General features: G+C 42.2%; 1 protein-coding gene across 1 annotated transcript in view; it reads left to right on the top strand.

Moving 5' to 3' along the window:
- Elovl4 (ELOVL fatty acid elongase 4) overlaps nt 1–25456 on the top strand; it is a 30034-nt gene extending 4578 nt beyond the window's left edge. Inside the window, exons 2-6 of the mRNA XM_050127506.1 lie at nt 14632–14819; nt 16507–16587; nt 19580–19751; nt 20955–21082; nt 23383–25456. Of these exons, the coding sequence (XP_049983463.1) occupies nt 14632–14819; nt 16507–16587; nt 19580–19751; nt 20955–21082; nt 23383–23658 (845 nt within the window). The 3' untranslated portion in view covers nt 23659–25456. The remainder of the gene's footprint in view (nt 1–14631; nt 14820–16506; nt 16588–19579; nt 19752–20954; nt 21083–23382) is intronic.
- The last annotated feature ends 286 nt before the right edge of the window (nt 25457–25742 follow it).

The raw sequence follows: 25742 nt of genomic DNA, 5'->3' as shown, positions 1-25742 counted from the left end.
AGTCTCACTTGATAAGTACACCCTTGGACTTAAGTGACTGATACTCCTATACCCTCTTCACCTACAGCATATAACAAAACCCTCCTCATGCACAGATCCCAGCGGGGCAAACAGTGCAGTTCTGAGACTGGTTTCAGGACAGCTTTATGTGGTTAGAGTCTTTCAATTAGGGTAACAGGGTGACAGACCTCGGACAATGATTTTGTGATCATCGAAGGTACAAAGTACTTGGTCATAATTTTTAAAAATTCAATGTTTTATATTTTTTTAAAGTAATATAATAATGTCACCTGTGAATGATTTACCATGAGTAAGGTTTTTCACCTGAGCCACTACTCTTGAGTTAAGTCTCTGTTTCCATGCAGACAAGAGTTGTTTAGTGAATTGTGTCATTCCTCTCGTTCAGTGTCTCTTTTTTCCAGATATTACATCTTTCCATCTATAAAATCAGACAAGATTTTTTATACCAGAATCTATTGTTTAAAAATCATATGGGTTTTGACACGTGGAAATGAGGAGAGAAAAACATAGCTTCCATGGCCGTTTTTTTTTTTTATGACACTAGTCCTGAATTATATAAACCATCCTTATGATCTGCCTCCTCGTTTTATGGTTTGCCCCTCAACATGCCCTAGAGAATCTCTCTCTTGCTCTTACACAAGTGGCAAGAGACGATCCCCTTAATCTAGCTTTGTTTTTCAGTTTTGAAAAAGTCTCACTGCTGTAGTTCAGTCCTTGAACTTGTGATACCTCCCCCCCACCCCCCGAGCCTTCTCAGGTACTACTGCACCTGGCAATCTCATGTAACTTTAAATGTTGTGGTAATACAGTTTTAGATGACGCTGAATTGCAGAAAGGTGCCCGCCTGCCCTTGTGTATGTGTGTTTGGGGGTGGTCAGAATTAAATTTCAGAACTCATACATGCTAAGAAAGCATTCTACCTTTGAGTTTTATTCCCAGTCCTGTAGAAGGTTTTTTTTTTTTTTTTTAAAATAATTGTCTTTAATCATAATTTCTGTCAATGTCATCTACATCTGAAAAAAAATCAACTATCAAGTCATTTACTAGAACAAAATAGAGAGACACAGTCAGATGGTCACTCATTTCTTGTCATCGTGCCCGCCGAAACACTGTGATGTGGGATTTCAGGGTAGTGTAACATAGTGGAGAGACATAGGGGCTGGGCTTCAGGTGACCTGGCTTCAGTCACGAGGCTACTGCTACTTAGCGTAAGAGTTTGGACAAATCCCTTTCACCTCAACCTCACGTTTCTCACCTGGAAATTCCAAGGATTAATTGGGCAATAATATTTTAGGATCTTCCTGGATCCATAGTTCTGTGATGTAGGCCAGACTGGCCTCCAGCTCCCAGAGATCTGCCTGCCTCTGCCTTCTGAGTGCTGGGATTGAAGATATGCACCATCACACCCAGCTGGTCCAGAGTTCTGTATAGATGCTACTTTTCTGTTCTTCAAGTAGAGAGCAAAATTTCAAAGACATATATGTCAGTTTTAATCTGAAAATCTTTTATGATTTAAGTGTTTTCCCAAACCTTTTTAGTACCGCCCCATTAGTAAAAAGAGTAGATTTGTAATTAGTTGTTTTTGCTTTGTCTTGCGTGTTCTGCAAGAGCCAAGTAGAGGAATAGGAAAAGGATAAAGACACTGGGTAACAGCTGGAGCAGCTCTGTGTGTGGTGCTCCAACATAATGGCTATTTAACTATCCCAGAATTCCTCGAATAACTGTGAATGAACTAATTTGCTAAAAAGAGGAGGAGCAGTAACAAAAAAGTATAAAGTAATCTCAGTTATGTAGTGATCTTATCACGTGGTGTGCATAGTCTGGGCAAGTTATCAGTGTTTCTTTGTGCCTTTCTTCTTAAGGATTTAATTTATTTTTACTTATGAGCATGAGTGCCTCTGTATGTGTGAACGTGAGCGAGCGTGTGTGTGTGTGTGTGTGTGTGTGTGTGTGTGTGTGTGAGTACCCTTCGGAGCCAGAAGAGGGAATCAGAGCCCTTTGAGCTGGAGTTACAGGTAATTGTGAGCTATCCATGTAGGAGCTGGAAGTCTAACTCAGTTCCTCTGCAGGAGCAGCAGGTGCTCCCTAGGCACCTGTTCAGCCCCAGGACTCTTCTTGCTACCTTCATCATATGAAGATTGAACTATAGAGTACGTGACATCTATTGTCAGATCCTCTGTATAATCCACTTTTTTTTAAAATCAAAATTTCATCTTTCCTAGAACAATAACTTAAATATAAGCCTAAAAACCTAATATTATTAGCTTTATTTTTTTTCTTCAGAAAATAGCTAATTTTGTGACTCTGAACTGGAACATTTGAAGGAGTAAGCATTGATGTTTGCTTTTTTGTTTATCAAATGAAAACCCAGGCTCACATATGTGTGTTAATGCATTTCACATCTTGGTTACTCCTTGTTGACGGTCACTTTGCACTGTAGCTGAGGTAGGAGCAACTGGAATATGTCCTCTGACGGATGAGCTGATGGATGCAGTATGTAGCATGGAGATAAAAGAGCATTTTCCATGTGGATGCCTCTAAGGAACTTTGAACTCCAACACTCCAGGACAGAGACATGCCATCTCGCTCACTCGAGCTTTCTAAAGTAATGACTAGAAACAGAAATTAAAACAGTGTCTGCCAGGGACTGGAAAGAGAAGGAGCTGGCTGGGGAACTGGCGTCTAACAGGTATGAAGTTTCCGTTTTGCAATGTGAAACTAGTTGTGGAGATTGGCTGCACAGCATCACAAATACGCTTGCTAACACCAGTATGTACTTCACACAATTACAGTGGTCAGTCCTCACACTCAGGAAGATTCACTGGGACACTGAAAGAAAGGGACATTGTGAAAGCGGATGGGGACCTGTGGAAGTGAGACGTGGGGACCAGAAAGGGAGCAGGAGACGGTAATTAAAGAATATTGTGTGCATGTATACATGCACAAAATGAAACCCATCATTATGTATAATTAATATAGCCTAATAAAACGTAGCAACATACTATAAAATTAATATGATGGCATTCCTAAACTTGACTTTTCTTCAGTATTGGATAGTGAAACAAACGATTTTTTTTAAAAAAATTTCAGCTTATTGTAAAATGGCTTTTATAAAGGGAATAGAAGGGTGTTGATTGACTTGAAGAAGTACCTGCTTGGCTAGCAAGCAGCAAACAAAGAAGCAGAACGTTCGGCTTTGCATTTTTCTTTAGTTTTATAGCAACCCTGGAGGACTGGCCTGAAACGTTTTATTTCCTTCCGAGGTTCATGGGAATGAGATAACACGCTCTCCCATATTAGCTGATGCTCCTGCCATCATCACGGCCACCAAGAGGGAAATTTTGTGTCTTTCACCTATGCATCATTTTAGTTCACTTTTTTCATTACTACTTTACCTATATAGCATTACTAAATTTGTATTCCTGTAACATAATAAATCTGACCAAAATCATAGACCAAAAAAAAAAAAAAAACAAAAACAAAAACCTCAGAATGCTCAAAGTCACTATTTGGTCTAGTGTAGGAAATTAAACTAGGGGCTAGAGATGCTCAGCCGTGAAAGGGGCTGGGGTTCAATTCCTAGCACCTACCTGGCAGCTCACAAATATCTGTAATTCCAGTTCCAGGGGATGCAGTCCTGCTTCTGGTCTCTGTAGGCACCAGCCATGCATGCACTGTACAGACACATATGTAGGCAAAACACATATACATATTTTCAAAAAGAAACTAAAAAGATTTTTTAGATAAATCTCTATGCTGACACTACATATGGGAATCTTTGTTTAAGATATAAAGACATGTATTCTGAGATGAAGTAATCTTCCATAAGATGGAGTAGTTAGAACTGTTGTTATTCAGAGTGATTATATTCAGAGTGATTATGATCTTGTTTGCCGAATGGGGTGAGATAAGAGCTACCAACTACTGTTTGTGAAAATTCAGGATGGGGTAGTATTTTGCTCAGTGGATATTTGGTTCATAGAACTGTTAAATCCAAAGTGCCCCGCCCATGCACACACCTGCACATGCACACACAGATGCAAATACGAGCCCCGTTACAACTGGGACGCATCACTGTCATTTTCTTAAAGCTTTGAGATCATTGGCAGCGCTGCGTGTCAATTGGACCGGTAACCCCCGACTACGAGTTCATGAAACAGGGGTAGGAGGGGCCTGCTGCCTTCTGCTCTTGACTTGTACGATGAACAGCATCATTTCGCTTTTCAGATCTCTCTGTGGGTACATTTCCCCCACTGCACATCTCCCTTTCTCTTGAACTGGCTTTAGCAGATGTGCTAGCTTTAAAACTGCGTCAGGTATCCCCAGCAAAAGATGAAGCTCACTGCGATCTGTGGAGTTTGAGACCACGGTAGGGCTAGAACCAGACGATTGTAGAGTCACAGAACCAGGGTAGATGGAGGATCTCTTTCCTGTGGTAGTTTCGCTGTTATAACACAGCATAGCCCACCTCTTCTTTTATCACGACTACGGAGTGATCATTGGTTGCTTCCTGAGTGCCAGGTGCTGTAACCTGTGCTTTGGTGCGTTGACTTTATTATCATATTTAATACTTAGGTTCTTCCGGTTGGGTGCCATTGTTATCCCCATCTCAAGGAAGAAACTGACATTCCCTGGATCTTAGATTTCAGATACTTAACCCTCCCAAGTTAAAACTCAGTTTGAGCAGCCATTAGATTGCATCTCACACCTGTCTGCTCTCTTTTGACCTTCCCCCCATTTGTAGCTTCCAGAGCCATTCCTTTTCTGCTTGCTGCAGGAAACTGCATGCTTTTCTCCCCTTTCAATTTTGTTATAATCACTGTTTAGACTCACAACCAAAAGACTTTTCTCTGCTTTGTAGCTTGCCCCTCCATTCCCACCCCCTTGGGTGACTGTTATACAACTGAGTTAGTGCACCAGCCTGAACTACTCTGAAACCACCTGCTCCCTCCTGCCATCAGACATTCAACCTACACCTCTCCTCTGGCAGAGGATCCCTTCCTCCCTCCCTGCCAATCACACTGCCCTCTGGCTGTGTGTCCCTACCTAGGTCTGCCTCTACCACTGTGCCTGGTGAAAGCTGCCTTCCTCTCACTGTTGACCCAAATGGTGTATTTCCTGTCCCCTCTCCTGAGAGCCTGAGAGTTATTAAACAGGAGTTCCTGCCATGGAAGGGGAAGAGGTTCTGGGTATCCTCAATGCCACCTCAGCCCCAATGCAGAATCTGTCCTCCCTTTCTTGAGGGCCTCTCAGGTATCTGCCCTGTTCTGTCCAAGTGTTTAAAACCCCTTCCTAAGTTCTGCATGTGGCTGACTTTATACCTTGAACATCCTTGTTAAGGCAGAAACTTTGTTTACTGTAAATGAAGACTATATATTTATTTCCTGGCCACCCAGACCCAAATAAACACATGGAAACTCTATTAATTACAACACCATTTAGCTGATGGCTCAGGCGTATTTCTAGCTAGCTCTTACATCTTAAATTAACCTATTTCTGTTAATCTGGGTATTGCCACAAGACTGTGGCTTACCGATAACGTTCTGGCATCTTTCTCCTTTGGCAGCTACACGGCATCTCCCTGACTCTGCCTTCTTTCTCCCTGCATTCAGTTTAGTTTTCCCTGCCTACCTATATTCTGCCAGGCCATAGGCCAAAGCAGCTTCTTTATTAACCAATGGTAATAAAGCATATTCATGGCATACAGAGGGGAATCCCACATCAGTTTACTCGCCATAGAGAGAGATTGTTGATTAGTTAGAAGCAGAGGAAGGCACAAGGTCTTTTTACAGACAGGACTTGCAATCAGCCTTTTGAGGGTGATTTCAACATGGCTGTGATTCTGTGTAGTGAATGTAGCCTTTGTTTTGTGTAAAGAGAAATTGACAGTCAGTGTTGCCACTTAGAATATTAGTGGAAATGGATGTCTTTTAAAACAGGAGCTCAGCCAGGAGTGTCAGCACACACTTTGAATCCAAGTGCTTAGCAGGCAGAGGCAGGTCGAGCTCTGTGAGTCTGAAGCCAGCCTGGTCCATATAGTGAGCTCATTTGCAGCTATTGGTTTTAGTTATTGAAGAAGGATGGAGTATTTTTAAGAGTACCATTGAGGACATGGCTCTGACTTCTTGAATAAACTCCCAAAGCTAGTCTGTCTAGTGGTCATTAGACTTGTGGATTTCTTTTGATGACAGCAGGTTACACAGATGTAGATGCTGTTAGAAGAAAAGAGAAAGAGAAGTGGCTGATTTTTCCAGGTAGACTCAAGGACCAAATCAATTGTGGAGTGTTGTTGTTGTTGTTGTTGTTTTCCCTGTGAGGTGGATTCTGAGTCAGTGCTCTTGGCTGTGGCATGAGATTCTGTTTCTTACCAGTTCCAGGTTACTGGACTTTGACTGGCATATGGACCACACTTTAATAGAAAAGAAATAGAGTATTTCAATTTCCTTCTGCAGTCTCACACCATTTAATATTGTGGAAAAGGGATAAGCATTAAATGAGTTTAAGTTATTAATTTTTCTGAAAAATAAAGTAAATGGGGGTGCAAGCCTGTCAGCCAGCACTCCCCCCCCAATCTCTCCATGTTGCTTATGCTGCCCAGGTTAGGAATGTGTCTTTTTTTTTTTTTTGCCTCAGCATCTTGATTAGCTGGACTATGGGTGTGTACCACACCCTGGGATCCAGTTCTTCCTGATGCAAGTCTTATCTTTTGCCCAAATATTGTGCTCCTCTGTTCTGTGAGCCTCCCCAAGGCGTCACCTGTGACCCTGTTCTCCCTGCAGCATTGTTTCCGTCTATTTTAGGCATCTGAATACTCTAAAAAAGGCTTAATTTGACTAATTTTTTTTTCTGGGATGTGATAGTAGAATTTTACTTGAAAGAAAATTCTTTTTGGTTAGTGGAAACCTGAGCCACAGGGGGGAAAAAATAGACCCTGTTAGAGGTTTCTAAGGATTCACTGTAGTTACTTGTTCCTAAGTAGAGGTTACTTGAGCTTCTTAAAAAAAAAAAAAACTATTGGATTACCAGTACTTTGTTCTTTGTTTCACATTGCCTTTTAAAAGGATTTTGAAAAAAGCATTTTATCATAATTTGAAAATTAAGCTAATGAGGACTGGCAGGATGGTTCAGCAGGTAGAGGGGCTTGCTGTGAAGACCTGGGAACCTGAGCTCAGTCCCCAGAACTCACATATAAACACAGAAGGGGAAAACTGACTTCAGAGGTTGTCCTCTGTCCTACACACACATAGCATGGCACATGTGCATGCCTGTGCTCATGCACACATCATATATGCACAATAGCAAGTAAGGAACATTTAAAAATGTCAAGTTAGTGAGAGCAAGTCCAGAGTGAACCATAAGATAGTTTATCTTCTCAGTATCTAGGTTATAAATACCCTTGCCTTCTCAGTGTGAGCTCTTCCTGATGTAATTGTCACTGTTCATTTCTCTTGAGTTTGGTTTAACTTAGAGGTTGTAAGGGAGGAAAACGTAGTGGCTATTGTCAGTATTATTGACAGTGCTCTTGCTGACTCCGCCATGTCAGACACTGCCCATCTGTAACTCTTCCATTGCTACCATCACCCATGAGTCTGGGGAGTCTCTCAGCTGGCTGGCCATCTGGTGAGCTAGAGGACTCTGGAAAGCAGACAAAAAGCCCTAGACGATACCAAGGACTTGTCAGAAGAGATGCCCACATTGTTTGGATGTCAGGCAACCCTGTGAGACTTATAGGTGAGAGAGCAGGTGCATTGGAAGGGAGGAGGGAAGTTGTGAGATCCTTAGAGACCAGGAACCCTTCAGTTCTTGAATCCTTTCTATCAACCCTCAAGGTAGCGAGTTCCTCAGAGAAAGAAGGGAGGGACAGAAGGCAGGCACAGTTCATTCCCAGTGTCTGCTATTTTCTCTTCCCTGCTGGATTTGCTGCTATTTCACCCTCTCTCCCTGAGTGACTCCAGGCACAGACCGTTATTGGTTCTTTTTCTCATTCTCTGTGCCCTTGCTTGTGACCTTAAGCTCTGGTATGACTTTCATGGTCAGTGAATCCTCCCCCTCTCTTCTGCCTGGATATCCCTCTGTAAGCCCAGAGCCTCCTGGCAGCCCCACCTAGGGACTTCACACAGGGATGGACCTCACACAAGGATGGGCCTCACATGGGGATAGATCTTACACAGGGATGAATCTCATATGGGAAAACACCTCACACAGGGATGGATATTATTACATAGGGATGGACCTCACACAGGGATGGGCCTCATACAGGGATGGACCTCACATGGGGATGGACCTCACACGGGGATGGATCTCACACGGGGATGGATCTCACACAGGGATGGACCTCACACGGGGATGGACCTCACACGGGGATGGACCTCACACGGGGATGGACCTCACACGGGGATGGACCTCACACGGGGATGGACCTCACACGGGGATGGATCTCACACGGGGATGGACCTCACACGGGGATGGACCTCACACGGGGATGGATCTCACACGGGGATGGACCTCACACGGGGATGGACCTCACACGGGGATGGACCTCACACGGGGATGGACCTCACACGGGGATGGACCTCACACGGGGATGGACCTCACACGGGGATGGACCTCACACGGGGATGGACCTCACACGGGGATGGACCTCACACGGGGATGGACCTCACACGGGGATGGACCTCACACGGGGATGGACCTCACACGGGGATGGACCTCACACGGGGATGGACCTCACACGGGGATGGACCTCACACGGGGATGGACCTCACACGGGGATGGACCTCACACGGGGATGGACCTCACACGGGGATGGACCTCACACGGGGATGGACCTCACACGGGGATGGACCTCACACGGGGATGGACCTCACACGGGGATGGACCTCACACGGGGATGGACCTCACACGGGGATGGACCTCACACGGGGATGGACCTCACACGGGGATGGACCTCACACGGGGATGGACCTCACACGGGGATGGACCTCACACGGGGATGGACCTCACACGGGGATGGACCTCACACGGGGATGGACCTCACACGGGGATGGACCTCACACGGGGATGGACCTCACACGGGGATGGACCTCACACGGGGATGGACCTCACACGGGGATGGACCTCACACGGGGATGGACCTCACACGGGGATGGACCTCACACGGGGATGGACCTCACACGGGAATGGACCTCACACGGGGATGGACCTCACACAGGAATGCTTAGCATTTCCTGCTCACTTCCGCCCAGACCTGCTCTTCTTGCTGGTGTAGTCGACACTGTTCTGACTTTCTCAGCTGCCTTCTGGCCATAAATATGGCTGGAGCCCTGAACTCTGCTCCCCCTTTTCCTCTCACATCTGTAACTGTCCCCAGGTCTATAGATCTTGTCCTGTCATCTATCTTCCCCTTGTCTCCTGTGCAGAGCAATGCCTGGAGCTGGGATTCCATCACCTCATGCATCGTAGAGCCAAGCCAGAATCCATGGGAGCCCTGAAGCCAGGCTTGAGCCCCGACTGCAGAGTTGTCAGTTCAGAACCTGGGGTGGGCCTGGGAATCTGAATTAAACAGCTCTTGCTCCTATGTCTGCAGTGGAGGTGGGCCTGACATGGTTTCCATGACTCCCGACGATCCCCTTCCCCTGCAGTCTGTCATTCACTGCTACCAGGGTCTTGTCAATCAAGTAAGGAGCTCTGAGTCAGTTTCTCTAATGCCCATCTCTGAAACAGGACCACTCTGCCTGCCTGTCTGCCGGCATACTTTTCTTCATTGAGTAAAAGTTTCAGATGTCTGTCTCTGAGCCGTATCTTGTCCCTTTTCCTGTCTTGTTGCTCAACTTGGACTCGGATTCTGCTGCAGAGCAGTTGGGTTTCCAAGTCTGTCCCCTCCTTCAATAAATGGTGAATTTCCACAGGTCAGTGACCAAGTGATCTGCACACTTCCCCCCTCCGCCGACACAGTGGTCACAATGTGACTGGATTTAGTGTTGTTTGATCATAAGGTACAGATCAAGGTAGAAACAAAAATGTGTCAGTGATGTGTTCAAGAAAGCTCATGCTCTGGGCATGGTGGTACACATCTTTAATTGTAGTGTTGGTTAGAAGTAGAGGCAGGTGAATCCCTGTGAGTTCAAGGCCATCCTATTCTACATAGGGAATTCCAGGACAGCCAGGGCTATGTAGTGAGACCCTGTCTAGATAGATAGATAGATAGATAGATAGATAGATAGATAGATAGATAGATAGATAGATAGATAGGTAGGTAGGTAGGTAGGTAGGTAGATAGATAGATAGATAGATAGATAGATAGATAGATAGATAGATAGATAGCCATTTCAGGTGGATGGACCCCTTGTCTTTTTAAAACAGTTAACAACACTTTGAAAGTTTTGACAACATGGTTGAGTAACTATCTATGACTTTTCAGCATAGGTAAAATTACGTGGTTACTGTCCATACTGACATTTAAACAGGTCGGCCCAGCTTGTCATGAGCCTCAAGAAACAGTAAATATGTTGTTACAAATGGAAACTTTTATAACCTTTGAGGGCAAGGCATGATGACGTATGCCTGTCATGCCAAGCCCAAGAAGACTGAGGTAAGAGAATCATGAGCTCCAGGCCAACCACTAAGGGACATATTAGAAATAAAGGCAGATAACTAATGTACTCTTTTGGAATATCACATGAGAATGTGGAGAATCCGAGGCCTCAGTTGAGGCTTCACAGAAAGTGCAGCATCCCTGGAAATGGACTGCAGCACCCATCAAAGCGCTGGTGTGTGTGTCGACTCCTCCCAGAACTTGTTGTTTCATTAAAGCTGGAGAAACCTAGTCCACTTCACCTTCTCCCCTCCTGTGTCTGTAGATGAAGGACCTTCGGGGGGATTGTGCACTGTGACAGGGCCAGGGCTGGAGCTCAGTCGTCCACTGGCTGTGTCCTGCATGCTTCCTGTAGTTTCTTACTGTCATCTGACCTCTCAGTTGTGTCTCAGCCTCCCTCAGCGTCTGGTGTGGTAGAGTCTTCGATTTCTGACCTGTGTCATCCTCTGCCTCTCCCTGGTAGTCCTCCCTAAGTGTTTGTGATGAATGAGGAAAAGAGGCAGTGTCCCACTCCGCACATCAGCATGAAGCAAGCTAGACCCAGCGGGACACCATAGTTCTATCTACTGTTTGAGGGGCTGACACAGGAGAATCACTTGAACTCACAAGGTTAAACACAGGCTGGAAAACAGAGTGAGACCCCCCTATCTCTCACCTAAAAAAAAAAAAGATTAAAGAAGTACGTTGTCTACTCTTAATTTCTGACTAATTTTGTATCCCAGTTTTCTTTCCTATTTTTTTTCTTTTGTATGTGTTTGTATAAGCTATGTGTGTATATGTATTCATATAGGTGTTCGTGTGTGTATGTGTTTTCTATGCATAGATCAGTACTTGGATGTCTTCTGTAATTACTTGGCACCTCATTTTTTTGAGATAGGGTCTCTTACTAAATGTGGTGCTCATGGACAGGGCTAGACCAGTTGTCCGACAAGCCCCAGGAGTCCCCCCAGTCTCTGCCTCCCCAGCACTTAGATTATAAACATACAGAGACACTGCCAGTTTGATGTGAATTCTAGGGATCAAATTTATGTCCTTATACTCACATGGCAAGGATTTTATTGACCAAGCTTTCCTTCCTTCCTTCCTTCCTTCCTTCCTTCCTTCCTTCCTTCCTTCCTTCCTTCTTTCCTTCCTTCCTCTTTCTTTTTTTTTTTCTTTTTCACTTACTGCTGAGAACTTTCTGTGAAGTCAGTAGGAGTTCTCTGTGTGGTGAGATAAAAGGTGAGCCATACTCTAGGATCTTAGACTCTCTCTGCAGAAGAATGCATCTTCTTTCCTTGCCATGCCGGCTGTCCCATTAGCACAGTTTTGGCTCCTGACTTCCATATGACGGGTCAATATTTGCCTTGGCATTTGTGGAAAATAGGACCCTACAGCAACTCCACTGTGACCCAGAACAAGACTCTAGGCTTTGGGAGTTTGTCCACATCACTGAAGACCTAGACTGATTTCTGTGGAGGCCTCTGGCAGAAAATATTTATAGGACAATAATTCTCACTGAAGGATAACATGTACTCTAAGCCATAAACGAGCACGTATGACAGTCACATAGCCTGTGACAAATGCCACCACAAGTCAACATGGTTTTAGTCTCTTCCTCCTGATTGGCTTACTATTTCCTCTGTTTTTGGAATATTTTAATTTAAACCTGGTGGTATTTGATTTAATCAGTATAATCATAGTTACCATGAGCAGTAGACCTACCATTTTTTGTGAAGAAGGAAATAAAATGTTTGCAGTTTTCCTTGTTTCCATGGATGTTTTTCCTTAAAGTAATTATCTTTTCTTCCTTTTTCATTTTTGTTTTTTTATTTTTTAAATTAATTTTATTGAGCTATATATTTTTCTCTGCTCCCCTTCCTTCTCCCTGCCTTTTCTACCCTCTCTCATGGTCCCCATGCTCCCAGTTTACTCAGGAGATCTTGTCTTTTTCTACTTCCTTCATTTTTCTTTTTAATTTTGTGGTTAATATATAATGGCATCATTTCCATCTTCCCTTTCCTCTGTCCAGACTCTCCCATATACTCCCATTCCTTAGTCTTTCAAATTCATGGTCTCTTTTTCTTTAACTTTTGTTGTTGTTGTTGGTGTTGGTGTTGGTGGTGGTGGTGTGTGTATTTTTTTCTTTGTATATGCTTTTCAGAGCTGACTGTTTGCTGTTGGATAACCGATCGGCATGTTCTTCCCTGGGGAAGACCGTTCTTCCACTCTCGGCATCCCTTGGTTGTCTGTAGCCCTTTGTGAAGGGTTTCCCCCCTGTCTGCATTCACGTGGCTCCCGGAATCATCCTGTTCTAGCTCACATTTAGGCAGCCATGTTGGTGAGACTTCCTGTGTAGCTTCTGACATTTCTAGGAGACACAACCTCACAGCTCTTGCAGACTTTCTGCCCCCTCTTCTGCAGCAGTCCCTGAGCCATTGGTGTGGGGTTTGGGTTGTAGATGTATCCTTTGGGACTGGGCTCTGTAACTTTGCATTTTGATTTGTTGTTGTTTTCTATAATGGCCACTGACTGTTGAAAAGAAAAGTTTCCTTGATGAGGGGTGAGATCTGCACGTATCTGGCTAGACCCTAGAGAAGGAAATTCCCTTCTTTGTTTTGTTGAGACAGGATATCTCTTACAATTTGCTAGACTGGCCTCAAAGTCAAAATCTTTCTGCCTAAATGTTCCCCTACATTTCTCACTGTTTATTAACTGTTATTTCATTGAAACCATAGTAATTATGGCTCTTCCTGACTTGGAAGATTATTTCATAAAACTTAATGTTTTCTTGTGTTATATTTCCAGTTGACAATCTATAGAAATAGATTAGTGTGCATTTAAGCATATGTGTAGATTTATGTGCATATGTATGTATACAGAGGGAAAGAGAGATCCTTTCTCTACCTCTGAGTCACACCCAGTCTGTTTAGTATATTTTAAAACAGTATTCTAGTATTTAGTTATCTAATGCAGATCCATTTTACATAAATAGTTTTAGTGAACAAGTCAGTTTACCCAGAAGTTCCTGTACTTAGCACTACATGAAATTCGTTTAGGCTGGATTCTAGGAACTGGCCGAAAGACTTTTTCTTTAATTTTTCAAAATAAACTATGCTGAAAATAGAATGTTAAATATATTTTATATTACTAGGCATAAATTAGATATTTGATTATAAATGAATGAAATGCTGCTTAACCCTAGAAATATAAAGTTTAATCTTAATACACTTTATATAAAAATGGATTTTTCTTAATCTGTTATTTCATTATAATTTCTTATTTTATCAATGTTTTACCAATATTTTTTTGAGAATATTAAATTATAAAATTGATTCTTGATTACATATTTAAATATTACGGGCAATCAATTTAGTTTAAGTGAAATTACTTTTTCCATTCTATATATTTACACACCTGTGAATTAAGGGAAGTGAAACATACAGATAGCTTTTTCATAGACAGTGAAAGTGATACACACCATCAATGGAAAAGTAGCAACGCATCTTGAATATGGCTCCCATTGATGGTAAGTTAGAGTTGTAGTGAGATTATCTTAATTCCTCAAGTATGATTGTATGGCAGCTCCCATTTCCAGAGTGATCCCATCTCATGGCTCCCATGGCCCAGTACCTCATCAGTCTGATTTGTGCTTGCTTCAGGGATGGACATAAAGAGCTGTGCCATACTGCCTAGTAAATTTCACATACCTAGTGCAGAAACTGAGTATTTCCTTAAAATAGTATCTTAAATCTATCAAGTCCCTATTTCACTTTCACCTCAAGCTTGTTGCCTATATTATTAGTACATTCCTTCTCTGTTTCTTTGTTTCTTTATAAAACATACCATATAACCTAAGTAAAGAAAGTTATTTTCCAACGGTAGTTGTAGGACTTGATGATATTTGTGTTTGTTTTATATACCATGTATTTTCATGGGACAGTCATCTGTGCTTACTCCAAGTATGAAATTAGGGCATTTTAGTTTCTAAGTATATTTTGTTTTGTAAATTTCCTGCTGTTTCATTCTCTCGGTAGATAAACGAGTAGAAAACTGGCCGCTGATGCAGTCTCCATGGCCAACCCTAAGCATAAGCACATTGTATCTCCTGTTCGTGTGGCTGGGTCCAAAGTGGATGAAAGACCGGGAGCCGTTTCAAATGCGCTTAGTGCTCATCATCTATAATTTTGGCATGGTTTTGCTTAACCTTTTCATCTTCAGAGAGGTAGGTTTATTACTGTCAATCAAATAGTTCCCCGGGATTGTTGGAAAGGATTTAAAATGGAGACCCCTTGAAACTACTGTTGCAGCCTCACCATGCGCCTCAGCATGGCCGTTAGCTACTCGAAGAGCACGTTTTTGACCTTTAGAATTTCTGGGTAACAGAAGTAGGAACCGGAGAGTAAGAGGGCTGTTCAGACGGGACTCTAAAGCATGCATGGGTTCTCAGCATATTCTTAGTAACTGTTTTGACATTGGGAGCTGTCCAGCTGTTTTGGTCTCATCTTTCTCATCTCTCAAATGGTGAGATACCTGCCAAGCTTGGAAGGCTGTTATTGGAGGCAAGAGAGGTGCCTTTTTGGGATGTTGGCATTTGGTGAGCTGAGAAGCGACCTGGAGCCCTGGTCAAATACTTGGGAAGTACCAGTTTCACACTGAGCTGTCTTATGTAATTTACTGTGCCGTGTGTTGGAGCTGAAAGGAGTTGGCTGTCTTGCAGGCGTGGCTGCTAATCATCACTCTTTTCTGGATATCAGCAAATTCTCCAGGATATTTTGAAAGAAAATCCTGCAGGCTGGATTGGCACATTTTTAAGTTGCTAAAGCCTAAGGAATTCGTTCCTAAGAGACTTACTAAAATTCTGTGTAAGCAGAGATATTAAGCTTAGATACTAAGAAATTAACCCTTCTTTAGACAAGCCACCATGAGCAACTAAGCCCATAGAGTCTCAGCTTCACAGTCCCTTTCATTCGCTTTATTTGGCTACCTTCACTTAGTGTGCTAGGCACATGCCCCTTGGATCCAGATATGAATCGGTTAAGGCGGGACAGGTCTCAGCTCAGAATCCAAAGAGTTTATTTCATCTTCCTTCTGCAGGCAACAGTCTGGACAAAGGGAAATCAGGGCAGGAACTGAAGCAGAAGCCACGGGGGCACACTGCTCACTGTCTTGCTCGGCCTGCTTTCTTAAGAGTATCCAAGACAAACTGCCCAGGGGTGGCACCACCCACAGCGAGCTGGGTCTTCCAATGTCAACCAGTAATCAAAAGTGTTCTGCATGTTTGCCCACAGGGCAGTCTGGTGGGGGCATTTTCCCTCTTCCCAAATGACTCTAGCTTGTGTCAGGTTGACATAAAACTAGCCAGCACAGCGACTGTAAAGTTTTCTTCAGTTGAGTTGGCACTGTATAGAATCGGCATCCATATTGGTCTAGAAACACTAAATGCATTTTTCTAGTTTCTGTAGGAATAGTGTACTATGCTAAATATGTAAGATCTTGCCTAAGCAAGTTTAATTATAGGAACTAATAAACTATTCTCTAAATAATGAAAAGCTATTATGTATTTGATGGAGTTGATATCTTGTGAAAAGAATATGCTTTTTTTTTCAACTTAGTCTTTATTAAAATTATAGTAAAAACTACTACACCAAGAATTTTGGAACTTCTAACACATTACATGTCCATTCAAGGGCTGGGGCTGCAGCTCCAGTGATACAGCATTTCCCCAGTATATGTGAGTCCTGAGTTTGATGCCCAGCATCACAAAACAAAGAAAAAATAACCTTAAAATATTTTATGTCATTGAAATGTTTTTAAGGAAAGTAACAGCTTTCAAATTGTGCATCAGGTTTACTGTTTTCAGTGCTGTGTCCACTACACCTTTACTCCAACGTTATTCCTTTTGTCCCCAGCTGTTCATGGGATCCTACAACGCAGGATACAGCTATATTTGCCAGACAGTGGATTATTCTAATAACGTTAATGAAGTCAGGGTAAGTATACCACTGAATACTGTTGGTTGCTCCAAGCAGTTTGACTTTATGGACTCTCAGGTTATAAATGATGTGGTGGTGTTGTATGGGAGTGAAATTTGTTGAGTGAGCGAGATCGAGAAAGCTCTGCTTTTCCCTTTTTATTTGGTGTTGTAAGAACGAATATTATTGGATTGTAGTACTTTACAAATGGTTCATTCCATGTTTGATTGTAAACAGTATTTTTGATTCTTTTTTCAAGATGGGTTCTCTGTAGCTTTGGAGCCTGTCCTGGAGCTAGCTCTTGTAGATCAGGCTGGCCTCGAACTCACAGAGATCTGCCTTCCTCTGCCTCCTGAGTGCTGGCATTAAAGGTGTGTGCCACCATTGCCCAGCTAAGTATTTTTGATTTTTGCCAGACTTGGTAGTACACACCTTTAATTCAAGCACTGGGGAAGGCTAATCTCTATGAGTTCAAGGACAACCCAGTACTATAACAAACTCCAGGGCAGTCAGAGCTATATAGTGAGACCCTGCCTCCAATTTTGTTTTTAAACTTTTGTGTCAAAAATAGAAACTCAGAAGGCTTAAGTTATTTGAGGAAAATATTTTCATTATATAGGGTTTAAGAGGCACAAGATAATTTGTACGGGTATGAAGTTGGTCTTCATTAAATTTGTAAAAGATAATCACTACTAATATAATGCTATATTTTATTTTCCCAGTCACCTACATTAGTAAAATTATCATTCAATTTTAGTGAAAGAAATAGTAATTTATTAAGTATTTAATGATCTCTTGTGCCTATGATTGCTATAAAAATTATACTCAACAAACCCAGTTTATATAAATGCATGTTTTGTATGTTCTATGAATGTTTTATATATGTATGCAATAAAGCTATATGTGTATAATAACAGTCATTGAGAAAAATACCTTTTAGTATGAATTTTAGGGTAGATATATGGACATTCACTAAGAACCGTAACTAAATTGTTCTAATGTACCTAGTACTTCATGTCTATGTAATTTCCCTACCAAAAGGCTTACGAAAAGTCACATGTTTGCTTGGTACATTGACTTCATTTGCTCAGTGCATGTGTATTTTGCATTATATGTATAGAGTGGCAGGGCCTTGACCACACAAGCGAGAAGATAGTTAAGTCTCTGCCTGCAAAGCACTCACATTCTGGTGAGGGCTGGGAGGCAGGTGATCCGCAAGTCAAGAAACAGTTAAGAAAACAAACCCGGGGTGTGACTGAGAGAATGAGCAAGGTTGCTTCATTCAGATTCACAGGATATGAAACAGATTTTCTTCTGATAACTGCATTGCCAAAGAATCTCCTAAGTGGAGAGTTGGCTTCCTGTTCAAAGTGGGAAGAGAGGCCCCGACTTCCCTTCTCCCAGGAGGACACCCCTTTGGATAAGGCAGTCTGTTAATATTATTAGAAGAAAGCTGCAGAATTACCATCCTGCCGGTTGTGAATCCATTCTGCTGATACTCCCAGACTCCACCCACGTCAGTGAGTGAATATCCGTGCAGTCAAACTCAATAGCACTCTTTCAGTAAAAACAGGCTATCGTGAAAACCTACCTAGGACGAAAACTCTGACAATTGAGCCAATGTGTTCAGAGTCTCATTCTACCCATCTCTCCATCTAAGAGAGAACACGGGGGGGAAGTGAGCAGTTTACTCCAAGACTCCTTTTGTGTGCGTTGCATGCACCATGAGGTATCATTCCTCATTTTGACATGTCCCATGCAAAGACAGCCGGTGTAGATCACCTACTAAGCAGAAATGCCCTTACGTGTGACCTGGGCTAGTTTGGAGGTCCTCATGGAGGAGAAAGCAGACTTTGTTCTACAGTTTACCATGCTGAAATGGGCAGTCACTTCATCTTACAGCGCTGTAACCATGGGCATCAAGCACAGTGTTGCCATGGAGAGACTAAGTGATGTCAAGCAGATTTTCAGCTAGTTCCCTGGTTTCTAGCAGCATTGCTCAGCTTAAGTAGATGCTTGTCAGCTGGTTAAACATAACACTTTAGTTTGTTTCTGGCCTTTCTCTTTTTTCTTTCTCTAGCTTTTAAAATTGTAATGTTAGAGAATGCTTATCCTAAGTGATATCTGATTCTAGAATTAAGAACTTCAAGTTGCCCCGAAGCCCCGGTTATGATCCCAGTACTTAAAAAAGAATTTTGTTTTTCAAAAGAAAAATAAAAACAAACCACACAAACAAAAACACATTATAGGCCTTAGATGCAGGTGTAAATTGAGGGAAGGGATCTTAGCCTCTATCACAGAAAGATTTATAAATACATTTCAGCTGTGAACTGAAATTTTAATTTTTATATATGATGTTTATATATATATATATGATGTTTAGCAAATGTTTACTATAGGACCATTACATTTTGTTCATTGTTACAATCAGATCCTTGTGGAATGATTTAAAACATATATAGAGGTCACCTCTTGCTGGATCCTTAATCCCCCAGCATGTCACCTAATCTTTTTGTACCATCTGGTGTCTTAATTAGAGCCCGAGAAAAGATTTCCTTGTGTAAACAGGATTATATTTGTGACCTAGGAAATAGTTGTTGTTGTTGTTTAATTGTGATCATTTAAAAGACTTTACTAACACAGGCCACAGTGATTAGATGCCGTGTTGTACAGCTAAAGGGAATGGAAAGATTTGTTAATATGTGGAAACTAGTTGCTGTATAAACCTAGGCCCTGTAGGAACCCCTGTAGGAACCCCTCAGGTGTTTACAGATGTGGTTTCCGTACAAGCTGCAAAGCACAGCGGTGTGATGGCGGCTCAGTCTGTGTCCAGCAGAGGCCACTGCTTGGCTCTAAACTGAGAAAGCTCAGATTTGTTTTCAAACCCACCTGGCCGCAGAATGATGGCACACCTTGTACATTTTGTGTGTGGCGTCCGGCATTTGTCAGCTCCTAGTGGAGGCCGCCCAATAAAGTTTGTGTTTGACGATCTTCCTCTCCTCTCTTACAGATAGCTGCTGCCTTATGGTGGTACTTTGTATCAAAAGGAGTGGAGTATTTGGACACCGTGTTCTTCATCCTGAGGAAGAAGAACAACCAGGTCTCCTTCCTTCATGTGTACCATCACTGCACCATGTTCACACTGTGGTGGATCGGAATCAAGTGGGTGGCAGGCGGCCAAGGTGAGGACCCCGCCTGCCTCTCTGAACGCCCCTAGCGAGGCATTTACCTTGGTTTCATGGTTAATCATCTCCATTCATCTGCCTCTCACTTCTTTAAAACTTCAGCTCTTCCTCTGGGAAGAACTGAGCTCCGAAAGACTTGCCCCCAAGATGAGCACAAACCACAAAGCCCAAATGCCAGAAAACAGTATTAACTTGAGTGGGGAACGGTACTGATTGGCAGCTCTTATCCAATAGAAACTAATGCCTCATTTTCAGTCCAAGCCCTCAGCTTACTCCTGCTCTGATATGACCTTATATGGCCTCATTGCTTCTCATTTAAGTGAACTTTGACGTAGCTCATTAAGGCTGAAGAGGATCAGATGTCAGAGCTCTAGTCTAATCTAGTCTAGCCTCTAGTCTGGTCTTTCCGATGGCTGTAGACTAAGAGAGGTGTGCATGCTGAGCTGCAAACAGCCCTTTCCTCTGGACACAGGCTGGCGTTATGTTACTGCAACCTAAACATTTCACACTTAAGAATTACTAGGAAATTTGAAACAAAACTCAGAGTTTCAAGGAGAATTATAAACTGACCCCACAGCTCACATCACGGCAAAATGCATTATTGTGTGCATACTTTATCCTAAAGAGAATAAGTTCTGTTGCATTTGACTGAGTAGGATATCGCTAGATCTGTGTAAACTAAACGGATTCATCACTCAATGTATGTAATGCTGTCATGTTTAAAACTATGTAGAAACCTAAGAAACTAGCTTTGTTTTGCCACTGGTGTGCACATTGCTATTTCTATAGACTGTAATGTAATATATTACAGGTCTTCATAAACACTTAAAAGCACCATTGCCTCTTTCCAAAGAATTACTGCTAGGTAGGATTAAAATAGAGGAAAGTAGGGGGCAGCAGTCATTTTCTGTTTGTTGAAACTTGCCGGAGTACCCCATTTGAGAATTTACTGCTTCACAAACCCTTTGAATTTTAGCAGTACACATTTTTATTTATATGTCTTTTTTCAAAAAAAAAAAAACCACCCTCAAAGCTAAATGGTGAGAAGTGTCAAGTTTAATTTGAGAAGCTTTCGCTGTAGCATCACGGAGCTTAGATTTGGGACTAACCTAGAAGGTACTGTAGACTCATTCACTTCCCATCCCAGTGCCGTCCTGCCCAGCATCACTTTTCTTGCTATTGCCTCTTGTTTCTCAACAGCATTTTTTGGGGCCCAGATGAATTCTTTCATCCACGTGATCATGTACTCCTACTACGGACTGACTGCATTCGGCCCCTGGATCCAAAAATATCTTTGGTGGAAACGATACCTGACCATGCTGCAGCTGGTGAGTTAAATGTTTGGAAAAGTTACTTCTGGTTGTTGCCCAAACCAAAATATTTAAAATAGTTGAAGTTTATTATTTGTACAGTGCCAAGGTGTTTTAGATTGTTTTCCATCACAAAATCTACTTTATAAGCAAGATGCAGCATCAAGGCTGGCTTGGGTGAACTAGCAATAGCCATTTGCTTTATAATGCCTTTAAAGATTGATTTCAGAACATGTCCCTCTGACAGAAAGTCTGTAAAACTACCCCTGGACAGGATGGTTAAATATAAATATGCCACAAAGTATATAGATTCATAGGTGACTGGAAAATACTGTCCATGAGTGACTTCTTTTTCCTAACTTACTATTTTCTTTGTTCTTCTTGTTCTTGCATAAATTTCCAGTTTCTCCATGTTTTGGTTCTTGCTAATAGACCCTATACACGTAGCAAAGAAAGCACGAAGCCAAGAAGGGTAGGGGTGGGAGTGGGGATCCAACACAGGCTCGAGAGCTCTTTCCAGTTCTGTGAAACTCTGTGCTTGAAGAGCAGAGCCAAGGATTTGAACTCTTGTGTTCTAGGCAGACGGTTCTCAGCTACGCCTCCTTGTAGGGCCTCTCATTGCATCCCCATGCAGGCATCAAAGCGCTGTTCAGAACTTGGGTGTGGCCTGTAATCAAACTGAAAATGCAAATCCCAGCTGGTGGCTAATCTCCAGGCTTCAGAGTGTATTCTAATATGCTTTAATCATAGTGTACACAGTTTTTATCAGTGGGATCGCATTTAGAAATATCCCTCTCTGCCTTGAGTTGCTACATAGCTGCCCAACCAAACAGGAAACACAACCTTTGGGGAATGCTGGGTGTGAGGGATCATTAGCAAAGAGATGCTCCAAGAAACTTCTCGAATTTGTGGAAGCTCTTGAGATGGTCTGTAGAACTCATGCCTCTCACTGAGAGCCAAGTGGTCCCCAGAAAACGAAAAGGGACCCAAATCATATAAATGGTATAATTTCCTGTGTGGGGGTTTGCCCCGGGCTGTCTTTGAGCTTCCTCATACTCAATCACACCCTATACACACCCTATTTCGGTGCTACAGGTTCTAAGAGCCATTGTGAAATCAAAAGTTCTAAAACTTTGGATTTTTGCCATGGGAATTGTTAAATTTAATATAAACTGATCATGCGTGTGGAACAAATTATCTTAATATTTAATGAAATAGAAATATGGGTAATGCTATCTTTCACAAAGAAACTATAGTTGCCCATTACATCAGATAGGATCCTGATCTTCAATTTCTGAGTCTGATTTTCTCCAAACAATTAAATCATATATGGATCTTACAATACGGTAACCCTTGCTCATGCTACAGAACCTGTAATCCTGTGCCTCAGACCATTCGGTGACCAGTGCACCAGAATTTAAGTTTATTCTTTGAGCATGTCTAATGCTTTGAATTTTCTCTTCTTGAGAATTTATAAAAAGTGAAGGGGATTCTTCTTTTGCATTTACTAATTTTAATTGGAATATAAGTTTTTAAAGAACGGTGTTTGTTCAGATGTGAACTTGCCTGTCCCCTTACCTGCCAGAGGAAGGTAGTGAGCCAGCTTGATGGGCTCAAGTTGATGTTTAAGTGAGCATCCTTTTGTGACATGGGCAGAAAGAGAAGTATTTAGAAGAAGGAGGAGACCAGTGGGCAGGGGAGAAGGAGGCTGAGCCAGCTACAGGGATGCGCGTGTGTGACAATGTCCCCAACCTCATTATTTTTGTGTTCCTGCCTAAAAATTTAATGAAAAAGCATGAAGTGAATGTATCTGCTTGCCTAGTAAAGGAAAATAAGTACACTGTAGGAATTTAAAAAGGTCCTACAGATACTGTTGCTTTACTCTTGTCGGCCTTTGTTCCCTCTCCTCAGATGCCCTTCAGTGAGTATTCAAATGTCCAAATTCTGTGCCAGGGATTCAGGAACGAGCGAGCAAGGCAGAGCCCTGCCTCTGGGAGCTTCATTCTAATGAGGAGATAGACACTCGACAGAGCCAGGATCAGCTTCAGATGGCTATCAGCTCATGTTTAAACACAAAAGCACAGTAATAGGTGGGAGATCTGTGGAAAGCACTAGAATGCCCTTGCTAAGCAGGTGGCACGGGAGCCCTGATCTCAAGGAGGGAGAGACAGAGACTATTGGCCTTTCAAACAGTGTAACACACTTTCAAACAGCATAGTGGCTCATGACCACTGTATAGGAGACTGTGACACCCGCTCTGGAAGCCTTTTACTACTCTGATTAAAAATGTTCCCTGTCCTACTGCTTTTGTTTTTCAGGTGCAGTTCCATGTGACCATTGGGCACACAGCACTGTCTCTCTACACCGACTGCCCCTTCCCCAAGTGGATGCACTGGGCTCTGATCGCCTATGCAATCAGTTTCATATTCCTCTTCCTCAACTTCTACACGCGGACATACAATGAGCCCAAGCAGTCAAAAGCGGGAAAGACGGCCGCGAATGGTATTTCAGCAAACGGTGTGAACAAGTCAGAAAAGCAGCTAGTGCTAGAAAATGGGAAACCCCAGAAAAACGGAAAGCCAAAAGGAGAGTAGACTGACCTGGGCCTTAACCGGCTGACAGTGAGGAAACTCCTGTGTCATAGAAACTTTCAGGGGCAACAGAAGCAGAGGGTCTGGGGTGGGGAGAGAGGCAAATGTGGTCTGTGCACCTTCAGACTGAGCACACCTTTCCAAATGGTACCCAGATGTTTTATTTATGAAGTTTTTATTTTAAACATTTTTTTTTATTAGCCTTGATGTTGTCCAGACCAAAGCAATCCCACTGTGACCTTGGAGCCCCTCCTCCTGTTCATACTCACCTCTTGAGTGGTGTCACCTGTCTGGTATTCACCCCTTCTTCAGTCTGAATTTTAGATGATCACAGAAACACAATTTTATGAAAAAAAATTTTTTTTGGCTAAATCACTAGTTCCCCACTGGTTGCAAACTGACATTTTCTTGTCCAGAGATAGACTGTGGATACATTTGAATCTGGATTCATTTATTGACCCTTGTGGTCAGATTTCTCTACCCGTAGTCAGAACATTCCCTTTTGGCTGTAATTAAATTTGAAAACTCTGCTAATCTCTGTAGAATCTTAGAGGCTTGATGATGATGATGATGGTGTTGGTAAAAATAAGAAAGAATAACAGTAAAATCCTGTCTTGTGACCCAAAGGCCACCATGACATACGGCACAAATCACTGTGGGAAACAATTTTTTTTTTATTTTTGTGATGAGGAAGGAAGGTAGCCTTTGATACTCCTATTATTAGAAGAAATGTATTATGAGGATCGAGATTATTGAATGATTGAAACAACTGATGTCTTTGTTAGTAACATCTACGGTAGTCACATTTACATGCAGTTAGAACTCTAAGGGTATATATTGATTTTATCAGGCTTTCCTTGTTTTGATTTGTGGCTGTTGCTGATTTTTCATATGTGGACATACACCTACCTCTTCTGTTGGAAAGAACATTTAAATACAACAAAATGAAATAAATTTTACTTAAAAAATCAAGGAGTCCTCTACTGTAAAATTTAATTTTAACTTTCAAACTTGCTTTTTTTTATTATTTCATTTATGAATAGCACACACCAAGCATTTCTGCGATGTCACCCATCTCTTTCAATGTGTCTAACTTTGAGTGACGCTTACTTCCCGTGTGACTACGTTGCAGAAACGTTCTTTATAACTAGAAATGAAGTATAAATGCATTTTGGTGCAATACCCTGACTCCTTGGTGCTAATGATCGATACACCAGTGCTTGCTGTTACAAGGTGTTACTTGTTAATGCAAGACGAGAGAAATGGGAGACTGAGCTGGGTCTCTCAAGTCAAATTCGGTGTTTACAAAAGATGTAACAGAAACGAACAACTGGAAAAAAGACGGATTTCATGAAATAGACGCGAACAGCTGGAAAGCTGCGGAAGAGACGTTGTTCCACATGGTCTTTATATAGATTAATTTGTTGGGATGTCACAGAGGGATCATATGGAAAGAAAAAAATGTGACAAAAAAATCGCATGAATATTTCTGAACCTTCCAACTTTGTCAAAACTGCATGTGTAGGATGTCTGCTGTGTGTACAGACTTTCTGAATATTTTGTAAACTATATTTATTGTGCATCGAGATTACATTTTCCCCGAAGGCATGCAGTCATGAACCTTGCAGAAAATTAGCCACACATACAGTAACAGTGCGGTCTCAGAGGCGCAACACTTTGTTTCTCGCCAGTGTGTAATGACTAGAGATGTGTGAATCTTTGTGAACATTCTGTACTGGCTTCCCAGACCCCTTCATCCCCTGCTCTCAGATTGCAGCACAATAAATACACTACTGACGTGGGAAAAGTGATTCTTTTTGTTAAGCCGTTCGTTTGTTTCTGTTCTAATTTATTTTCTGTTGCCAACTTCTTACATAGAAAAACAATGAGACCAGATCTTGGGTCTTTGAGTTTTTGGTTCACAGTTTATTATTTTTGTGTGTATTCATTTGTTTATTTTTGAGGCAGGGTGCTGCTGTGTAGCTCAGGCCGGCCATGAACTCTGAACCCACTCTCCCTCCAGAGCCCTGGGATTACAGGAGCACAGTAGAACTAAGAAGGTGTTTTTATGGTCACATCTTTTTTTA

Source organism: Alexandromys fortis, unplaced genomic scaffold (assembly GCF_014885135.2).
Source record: "Alexandromys fortis isolate MF-2015 unplaced genomic scaffold, M_Fortis_MF-2015_v1.1 scaffold_22, whole genome shotgun sequence".
NCBI lineage: Eukaryota > Metazoa > Chordata > Mammalia > Rodentia > Cricetidae > Alexandromys > Alexandromys fortis.
The sequence above is the reverse complement of the archived record's forward strand: the minus strand, read 5'-3'. Positions and strand labels throughout refer to the sequence as shown.